Source organism: Octopus sinensis, linkage group LG4, assembly GCF_006345805.1.
Source record: "Octopus sinensis linkage group LG4, ASM634580v1, whole genome shotgun sequence".
Classification (NCBI taxonomy): Eukaryota; Metazoa; Mollusca; class Cephalopoda; order Octopoda; family Octopodidae; genus Octopus; species Octopus sinensis.
The window spans coordinates 20,584,169-20,594,947 of NC_043000.1; the positions used below are offsets into that span (position 1 = coordinate 20,584,169).

The 10,779-nt window shown below is 38.0% G+C and overlaps 1 protein-coding gene across 1 annotated transcript; it reads right to left on the reverse strand.

The window, feature by feature from the left end:
• Nucleotides 1-3,958: 3,958 nt before the first annotated feature.
• On the reverse strand, nt 3,959-9,400 carry LOC115210260 (TATA box-binding protein-associated factor RNA polymerase I subunit A). The gene is made up of 2 exons (XM_029778745.2): nt 8,761-9,400; nt 3,959-4,833 (listed from the first exon to the last, which is right to left on the reverse strand). The coding sequence occupies exons 1-2, from the start codon at nt 9,334-9,336 to the stop codon at nt 3,964-3,966; spliced, it is 1,446 nt and encodes a 481-aa protein (XP_029634605.1). The 5' UTR covers nt 9,337-9,400; the 3' UTR covers nt 3,959-3,963.
• Between the last annotated feature and the right edge of the window lie 1,379 nt (nt 9,401-10,779).

Consider the following 10,779-nt stretch of genomic DNA (forward strand, 5'->3'; position numbering starts at 1 on the left):
GAATCTGAGTTTGTCAAACATTTATTCCAGAAAAATTTTAGGAAAATGTTACAGAAATTTAAAGTTTGATCATTTTTACCTAATCAGAAAAGAGGATTTGTACATGATAGCAGCGAAAAATGAAAATAAACATTGGAAGATGAGATTTTAAACAGAAGAGATTTTTGGAAATATGCTGTGCTTGAGAAGAGCCGGCAAGCCAAATAACCTCGTGGCCTATGCCAGGGGCATAACCAGCCCACTTATGCATACCTTTTCCTTCTTTGGACACTAAACTCTGTTTGTGAAGACCTGTTGAGGCAAGTGAAATTGAAATCAAATTCAATGGCTGGCATCTGTGCTAGTGGGGTGCAAAGAGCACCATACAAGTGTGATCGTTGACAGAGTGGCTAACCGGCTTCCGTGCCAGTGGCACATAAAAGGCACCATTCATGCATGATCGTTACCAGCATCGCCTTACTGGCACTTGTGCTAGTGTGCAGGTGACACGTAAAAAAAAAAAAACACCATTTGAGTGTGGCCGTTGCCAGTACCACCTGACTGGCCCTCGTGCCGGTGGCACATAAAAGTACCCACTACACTCTCAGAGTGGTTGGCATTAGGAAGGGCATCCAGCTGTAGAAACTCTGCCAGATCAAGATTGGAGCCTGGTGTAGCCATCTGATTCACCAGTCCTCTGTCAAATCGTCCAACCCATGCTAGCATGGAAAGCGGACGTTAAACGATGATGATGATGATGATGAAAGCAATGCAAGAGAGATAATACATATACAGAGAGAGAGAGAGAGAGAGGAGAGAGAGAGAGAAGAGAGTGACAAAGAGTATGGTAAATATATTGACATATTAATGGTGACAGATCAAGAGCAGAAGAGTTGTTAGTCTAAAAGTATAGTTATTTCTCATAGAAAATTAACTTTCTTCTTCTTTTTATTATTTATGGACAACCTTCTCTTTGGAATGCAAATTTCAAAAATCAAAATTCTTTCTTCTCAAGGATGCACTCTTCCAGAGCTTTTTGGGGTTAAACATACATACATAACCACATACACTCGCACTTATATAGCAGCAGATACACAGACACACTCTCACTATGTAATTCTTTCAGTTTGTGTCTACCAAATACACTCACAAGGTCTGGTCAACCCAAAGTTATAGCAGAAAACGTCCAAAGTACCACTCATTTGGACAATGTCCAAAACCAGGCAGTTGGGGAAGAAACTTAACCACATAGCCATGCCTATCTCCGGTGAAATTAATCAGATAATTTTTTTTTTTTAATTTCAGTTATTTTCAGAATTTCTTAAATCATCATCATGATCGTTTAACGTTCGCTTTCCATGCTAGCATGGGTTGGACGGTTCAACTGGGGTCTGGGAAGCCCAAAGGCTGCACCAGGCCAGTCAGATCTGGCAGTGTTTCTACAGCTGGATGCCCTTCCTAACGCCAACCACTCCGAGAGTGTAGTGGGTGATTTTATGTGCCACCGACACAGGTGCCAGACGAGGCTGGCGAACGGCCACGCTCGGATGGTGTTTTTTACGTGCCACCAGCACGGAGGCCAGTCAATAAATTCTCAATATTGTTTAAATAACACTTCAGTTATATCTTTAATACCAAAGTTCACTAAAAATAGTTATGCTCTCTTACCCTTTTACTTGTTTCAGTCATTTGACTGTGGCCATGCGGGAGCACCACCTTTAGTCAAACAAATCGATCCCAGGACTTATTCTTTGTAAGCCTAGTACTTATTCTACCGGTCTTTTGCCGAACCGCTAAGTTACAGGGACGTAAACACAGACACACATGCATATATACATATCTCCCTCTCTCTCATTCTTCATTCTTTCTGGTTTTCTCTACAACCATTCCCTTTCTCTTACTCCTCCTCCTCTGTCCCATCGCTGGTCAGCGACGAGAAAACTACTGTCTTTCTGACCTAGCTTCCTTCGAGTATAAATGACTTTTCTGTGCCTCCTTCGCCATTCTCAAAAAAAAAGCGTTCGTAATATTTTCTCTCGATTGGTTTAACAGCCCTTCTTGTCTGTGTTACTGTTATTCTCCTTGTCCTGTCTTTTACTGTTTATATTTTGTACTGTCTTTACTGTCCTGTTTTTGTTACCATTTTTACCCTTCCGCAAAAAAAATCTCAAATTTTATTTAATTTGCTTTTTGCGGGAAGGAATGTTTCACTAAAGTCGTGTCTTGCCTTGACCTTTGAAACGCGGAGTAGATAAAACAGAGGCAACTGAAGAAGGGGAATTTTCCTTGTGTTCTATGTCCAGTACTCTATTTTTTGGTTGTTTAAGAAAAATGTCCATTTCCTTGGTTTTGTGTTTATGTTTTCGTTTCTCATTGTGTTCAACGTTTTTTTTTGTGTCCTGTACCCGTACATGCATGTATATATACATGTAGATGTAGGTACGTACATATATGTATATATGCATGTTTTATTTATTAATTCGTTATTATACGACAGAACGCATGCATCCATTTCTAAGTAAGTTTGTTCTCTCTCTCTCTCTATATCTATATATAAATATGACGGGCTTCCTTCAGTTTCCATCTAACAAATCCACTCACAAAGCTTTGGTCGGCCCGAGGTTATAGTAGAAGACACTTGCCCAAGGTGCCACACAGTGGGACTGAACCCGGAACCATGTGGTTTGTAAGCAAGCTACTTACCACGCAGCCACTCCTGCGCCTGTGGTGGAAGAAAAAAAATGAAAACACCCTGTCAAAACAGAAAATTCAACTTCTGTGGGTGGGCTATTCTAAAAGTCCACAGTGAAATCATCTATTTTTTATTTTTTTACTTTTATTTTCATGGCTGAGTGGTTACGAAATTCACTTTGCAACTATGTGGTTTCTGGTTCAATTTCACCGCATGGCACCTTAGGCAATTGTCTTCTACTATAGCCTTGCCAACTAATGTCTTGTTAGTGACTTTGGTAGATGGAAACTGTGTGGAAGCCCATTGTATAAATACATGTGCGTGTGTGTGTTTATAACTCTGCCATACAGTTTGACATCCAGTGACGATTGGTTACATTCCTGCAACTTAGCAGTTTGGTCAAAAAGATCATCATCATCATCATCTAACGTCCGTTTTCCGTGCTGGCATGGGTTGGACGTTTTGACTGCGGTCTGGAGAGCCAGTGGCTGCACCAAGTTCCAATCTGATCTGGCAATGTTTCTACAGCTGGATGCCCTTCCTAACACCAACCACTCCAAAAGTGTAGTGGGTGCTTTTTACATGCCACCAGCACAGGAGCCAGTCAGGTGGCCCTGGCATCGATCACATTTGAATAGTGCTTTTTATGTGCCACCAGCATAGGAGCCAGCCAGGGAGCACTGGCATCAGCCACGTTTGGATGGCGCTTTTTAAGTGCCACCAGCATGGGAGCCAGTCAGGGGGCAGTGACATAGGTCCCGTTCGGATGGTGCTTTTTACATGTCACCGGCACGGAAGCCAGTCAGGGGGCACTGACATTGGCCATGTTTGGATGGTGCTTTTTATGTTCCACCGGCATGGGAGCCAGTCAGGGGCCACTGACATCAGCCACATTTAGATGGTCCTTTTTACATGCCACTGGCATGGAAGCCAGTCAGGGGGCACTGACATCGACTGCATTCAGATGGTGCTTTTTACATGCCACCAGCATGGGAGCCAGTCAGGGGGCACTGACATCGGCCACGTTTGGATGGTGCTTTTTATGTTTCACTGGCACGGGCGCAAGTCAGGGGGCACTGGCAAAAATACCAAACGTAAAACACATAAGTACTGAAGTCAATTTGTTTAAACTAAAACCCTTCAAGGCATGACCCCAACATGGTCAGTGTCCAATGGCTGAAACAAAAGATAAGGGATAAAAGCTAATACTGAAAACCAAAATCCATTTCAGAGCAACAAAGAACAATCATGATTTGCTACATTTATGAATAAGAAAACAGTATTTTGAAGTTTTAAAGTTTCATTTTCTTGAAAACTGTGGCTTCAGCTTCAGAAATTATGGTCTGTTTCTGTGGATTAACTGAGCATTTAACATTATTAATGTATTCAGAAAGTTGTTTGTCTGGGAGGAAGATGGCAACTAAAGCTTTATATAAAATAATTTCATTTTCTTTTGCTATAGACAGAGGGGTAAAATGATAACTTGGCCACCAACTCTTTCGATCAGACCACACAGATTCCACTTCAGAACTAAAGGTGTCAGTGTCATATGTTTGTGTAAGAGTCTCCAGTAATTTGGCTAGCCTTGACCAAGGATCAACCATTGTCTTCCAGCAGCTATAGTCCAGTAAATCAAATAGATATTTCAGAACATCACCGTAATTATCTGAAATCATATCACACAATGTTAACACCAATGGATCAGAAGGAACATACTTTACAAAATTCCTCAAGACTTTGACCTTTTTCTGTTCACATGCATTTGTTTGACAAAGAAAATCATAATAAAATTTATGAGAATTAGGATTTTCAGGATTAGATAAACAATAGTCTTTGAGTAATTTTTCAACAGCTTCAAAGTTTTCATTCATTTCAAGAGCATGCCTTTCAGCCTTTATAAAAATATCTCTCACAGCAATATTTTCTTTCACTGTAACTGCTGAAAAGCATGAGAGCATTTTAGTCATCTGTGAGTCAAGAGCAAAATTAATGGTTCCAGATTCAATTTCTGCAGAATCAGACTTCATCTTGGACTTTCTAGTATCAAGCCACTTAAGATACCAAATAAGACCTTGATAAGCAAGAAAAAGTGCCTTATTGTAGGTAACATTTCTTGACACAGAAACAATTTGTCTTGAAGAAAGAGCAACAGATTGTAATTCCTATAAAGGAAAAAGAAGAGACAAATTTATTATTAGTAACAAAAAACAAGACATCAGAATTTGGAATAGTAAATTCATATTCAAATGTTTGATATTTCTTTCAAGTCAAAATTTTAATTCATGCAGGCATTATACCTGACTTTAATGTTGTTTTAGCAGGCTACAAAATATAATCATCATCATTTAATACATTATTTACATTCGACGGATATTTGTCCTCATCTTGTTTGTTGTTAACACAACGTATTGGCTGATATACCCTCCAGCCTTCATGAGGTGTCTTTGGGAAATTTCGAACCTGGGTTCTCATTCCTAAGGTATTTTTTGATGTTCTTCTTCTTATTATTATTATTGAGTGAGAGAGCAGTGCATGCCATCAAAGTGACACTGGGGTAAAATATACGAAGCCCAGTATACCCATCATGACGACCCATCTGATAAGGGTACACCAGCCACATGCATCACAACCATATGTGCGCAACATGGTGATCTCATATCAAGATAAACAATGCATGATCCAGTTAGGTGGGGCCCAGTTAGAATTTTCTTCTGGTCGAGTAGCCTATACCACTCAAAAGGTCCCTGAATAAGGATTGTTTAAGGATGTTGAACGAACCACCCATGTTTCCAAGGGTGAATTATCCAATCCTCCAAGAATTCCTTTCAATACGCAACTATGATACTCCCCAACTACTTCTGCTCGTGATCAGAGATGCACATATCGTCAGCCACTAAGGGACATGGTCAACTGGTTACAGTCAAACAACTGACAAGCAAATCTGTGGTATTGAGCAGAATATTTGCTGTAGCCCATCTTTTATATCATTATTATTATTATTATTATTCAGGTCATCGCCTGGAATCGAACTCGGAATCTTATGGTTAGTAGCTCGTGCTCTTAACCACTACGCCATCATTTAATGTTCTTTTTTTTATGCTGGCATGGGTTGGACAGGATTCTGGTGAGCCACAGGCTGTGTTGAGCTCCAATATCTGCTTCGGTATGGATTCTGTGGCTGGATATCCTTTCTAAAACTAGCCACCGATGTATACTGGGAGCTATTTTTGATGTCAGTGGCATTAGTAAGGCTTCCAAGACAGAAAGAGAAAAGAGAAAGCCCCTACAACTAAGTGAGTGGGGGAGAATATTTGAGAAGGGAAGGTGGCTTTATGCCAGGTGTTGAATGGCTAAAGTATGATAGAGGGACAAGCACAGGTGTAACCTGGAATAACTACATAACTTTGTGAGAAATGCATATTCTTTAATGAATTTCTGCAATAATATACTCTTGAAAATGTAGATTACAACTATGCTGATAAATTTAGGAAAAAAATTGAGGGGTTAGGGCTGAATCTTTTTTCATACCCCCAACCCTGACTGTCAACAATTTCCATAATTTAAGTGTCTTTTATCTTCTATTTGTTTCAGTCATTGGACTGTGGCCATGCTGGGGCAGTGCCTTGATGAGGGTTTTAGTCAAACAAATTGATCTCTATACTTATTTTCCATTTTTTTTTAAAGCCTGGTTCTTATTCTTTTAGTTTCTTTTGCCAAACTGCTAAGTTACATGGTTTTAAACAAACCAACACCAGTTGGCAAGCAGTGGTAGGAGACATACACACATCTGCACAAACAGATAGATAGATGACAAGCTTCTTTCAGTTTCCATCTACCAAATCCATTCACAAGGCTTTGGTTGGCCCAGGGCTATAGTAGAAGACACTTGCCCAAGGTGCCATACAGTGGGACTGAACCTGAAACCATGAGAAGTAAGCTTCTTACCACACAGTCATCCATGGCAACCTTTAGATTGCTAATCAGGTGTAACCTATACTCTTAAAAGTCTACCTCTGCAAAATTTCTTTTAAAATACACACTTTTCAGAGAAATTAAAAGGGAATAAAGTTGAATGGAGGGGGCACCTATCTATAATTAGGTCTTTAACATTACAACAAATGATTAAACTGGATAGGTTTTCGATATATAAACGTTAAATACATTAGACAATAATAATTTTTTTCTTACTTCTCCCTCGATAACCCAAGGAAAGAGCAATTTTAAATTTGTGAAACTTGAGTTAATTTTCAAACAGATACATTTATGTCTAGAGTGGGATAAAAACTTCAAAAAGGTTAATGTTTACAATATTACTCACAAACGAAAAACAAAAAAATTGTGCAATGGGTGTAAAAAAAACTCAAGCAAAAAATAATTTATGAATTTCTCTTCGAAAGTCCTCTCCCCACCCTATCGGAAAATATTTTCCTCACAAATTTCTTTATAACCGTAATGTATGCCGTTTGAAAGGTATTTATATAAAATTTCATTAGAAGATATCCATTTTCCTCAAAGTTATGAAGGAAAAGCTCGGATCTTGTGAATTTTCCGAAAGTCCTTTCCCCACCCTCTCGGAAAAGATTTCCCCCACGTATTTCTCTATAATCGTAATCTATGCCGTTTGAAAGGTATTTATATAAAATTTCATTAAAAAAAACCCCGTTTTCCTAAAAGTTATGAAGGGAAAACTCGGATCTTGGTAATTTTCCGAAAGTCCTCTCCCCACCACCCCCGTTGGTTTGCGCGCATTTTTGTTTTCATATTCGTTTCATACACATTTTTTTACACCCGTTGCACTATTTTCGTTTCCAGGTAATATGGTAAACTTTAACTAAAAAATTTAGCGCAGGAGTGGCTGTGTGGTAAGTAGCTTGCTAACCAACCACATGGTTCCGGGTTCAGTCCCACTGCGTGGCACCTTGGGCAAGTGTCTTCTGCTATAGCCCCGGGCCGACCAATGCCTTGTGAGTGGATTTGGTAGATGGAAACTGAAAGAAGCCTGTCGTATATATGTATATATATATATATGTTTGTGTGTCTGTGTTTGTCCCCCTAGCATTGCTTGACAACCGATGCTGGTGTGTTTACATCTCCGTCACTTAGCGGTTCGGCAAAAGAGACCGATAGAATAGGTACTGGGCTTACAAAGAATAAGTCCCGGGGTCGATTTGCTCGACTGGAGGCGGTGCTCCAGCATGGCCGCAGTCAAATGACTGAAACAAGTAAAAGAGTAAACCAAAGAGTTTTGTATTGTAACCATGATACTAGTAGGGGGAGGGGGCAGGTATTATGATACGACGAGTTCAACAGTTGAAAACTTTCTTATAAGAAGAATAACGAGGTAGTATAATTTGGGAGAATCGCAGTAAGATACCCTATTTGTTATTGCGAAAAGATTGCGGAAACAAATTAATCATAGAATGCGTTGGAAATGGATAAAAGAATTTTAAAAATAGATTCGTGTAACTTGAATTTCATGAACCAGTCATTATGAGATGATACTAATAAGAAAAATACAAAAGTTAATTGATAAGAACGAGGGTAGAATTTTGGAATAGCTGTCCTTCGAAGTCCCATTACATCATGGAATAGGAAGATACATATATATCGGTACTAGTAACATAACTGTCACTTATAAACCCACGTGGGTTTATTTACATTTCTGAAGAAAAAAGATACCCTTCCCCCCACCCCTAACCCCACATATATAAAAAAAAAAAATTTACGGAAAGTGACGATCTTCTTGTTCAAATGTAAACAAATACACGTGAGGTAAACGGGACTCATATCGAAAGAATGGCTTATATATATATATAAAAATTATATATTATACATACGTATATAATTCTGTGTTTTAAACAATAGAAAAATTACGATCCAGAATACATTTTTTTTACCTCCCAAAATTTTCAAGTTTTTACATTTTTGCCCCGCCCTCTATCTTGCTTCTGATTTCCGTAACCTTTCCCTTTCCCATGAGGTTAGGGAATTCGGGGGACAACAATTTCAAAATTCTGGCAAAATTACGTTACGTATAACAAAGGTAGTATAATAAAAATATCATAAATGAATAATGAACAAATATTTACTTGAATAGCTTCATCGATGCTGTTGTTTTGCAGTTGATACCATAATTGTTCAAGTTGGATATCGCTGTGTGTTACCTCCGATCTAGCGAACATGCAGAATAACTTCACCATTCGCTCGATAAAATTCAATCGGTCTTTCAACGGGTTAGAATATAGAAGTTCAAAGCCAATTTTCACCGCAGAACGTTTCAAATCACAAGTCGACTCCTGGTGAGAAATACTTAGTATCTGCGCTAACTCATGCCAACGGTGCATCAATAAACATTCGCGCAAAAGAAACTCTAGTTTTTGTGGAACACCTCGTGTATTTTTCTCGTAAGATAAATTGTTTTTTTTAGCTAGCTCACACCAAATGTCTTCCAGCCATTGAAATTCCTCGTCGGTTGATACATCCTCATCTATAGTTGAAAGGAACTCATTATAACATTCCGTGTCATGTAAAATAATTGATAATATCTTCTTCATCCGCCTCAATTGAACTTTGATCGCAACATCTGTATTACCGTATAAACTATCATCACTGCTGTAATTTAAATTATTTTCTGAATCATCGTCGGATTGTAGCCTTTCGTCCATAATTTCTAACAAAGGACCATGTGCTTAGATAGGAAGTAACAAATTTGTAAACAATTCCGGTGTAAGACGAAAGAGAAGCACGTTGAAATAAACGTAAGATAGTTGTATGCTTCTATGAGGTGTACAATAATCAAAATGTTTTCAATAATCAGAACATCCAAATGATATATATATTTTTTTAATCAATGGCAAGAATAATAAGAAACAGATTCAGTCTTAAATACAGATATTTTTCATATAACAGTTAAAGCGTTCAAGGGAGGTAATTCCAAGTGTATAAACTGCTTAATTGCTGAGAATATTAATAGTAACGATGTATGTATTATGATGTAGGTCCTATTATTACAATTAATATTCTAAGCAATATATGAATTAACTGTTGAATTAAAAAATATGCAGGTTATATAAGCTGAACATTTAGAAAACAGCTGAGCACAAAATATTACTTGCTTTTGGAGAATAAACGTTCATATGTAATTTTTATAGAGCACAAGAAATATCTCCTGTGAATAAACTACTCTAATAGGAATAGATCTTTTTTATTCTATTAAAAAAGTAAATGAAGTTATTTGGCTAATAGTTAAGATGGATCTTTTGGGCTTGAACGCCAGTTTTTTTTAATAATTTCCACGTAACTAAACACTTTTAAACTTCGTATACTGGTAGAATGTGTTTATAAAACATCTTTTTCTCTTGGCTTTATTGAGAAAATTCTATAGTTTGTAAGATATTTGTTGTTTTTTCTTCAATTTCTGCAATTTCAACCAATCAATGACGTCTATTGAGGTGAAAACATTCTGTGCCGTATGAATATGTCCCTCGTTTAAGAAACAGATTGGGTTTATTTACATTTCTGAAGAAAACAAGATACCCTTCCCCCCACCCCTAACCCTAACTAACCCTAAATCTAAAAGAGATTGAAATGCAATAGATCGATACTAGGATCATAATAATGGGTGACAATTTCATATGACACCGCTAGAAAAAACTGCCGGTCAAACCGAAAAGATCCGTTAAGATTGACTATCAAATGATATGAATCATTCGTTTAAACGAGTTAAAAGCCCTACAACCAAATATCTTTTCTACCGAAAGGACACGGCCTGAAATTTTAAGGGAGGGGTTAGTCGATTAGATTGACTCCAGTACGTAACTGGTACTTATTTAATCTACCCCGAAAGGATGAAAGGCAAAGTTGACCTCGGCGGAATTTGAACTCAGACAAAATGCTGCTAAGCATTTTGCCCCGCCTTCTAACAATTCTGCCAGCTCGCCGCCTTCGCCGTATAACCAAATATGGAACTATTTCTGACAGTTACGAACCCAGCAAATATATTTCAATCGCAATTAGATATTATAGATGTTAATTAAATGAGAAATAGATTGAATTATAATATCTAATAAAGCAAATATATTGACGTTTAGCTCCAAGTCAACGTCTCT

What these genes read in the sequence shown, in the direction of transcription:
- LOC115210260 (XM_029778745.2), bottom strand. Translation starts at nt 9,336, where the DNA reads ATGGACGAAAGGCTACAATCCGACGATGATTCAGAAAATAATTTAAAT. An exon ending in GCATCGATGAAGCTATTCAA is followed by an intron (nt 4,834 to 8,760) that starts GTAAATATTTGT and finishes TTTCCTTTATAG; the next exon opens with GAATTACAATCTGTTGCTCT.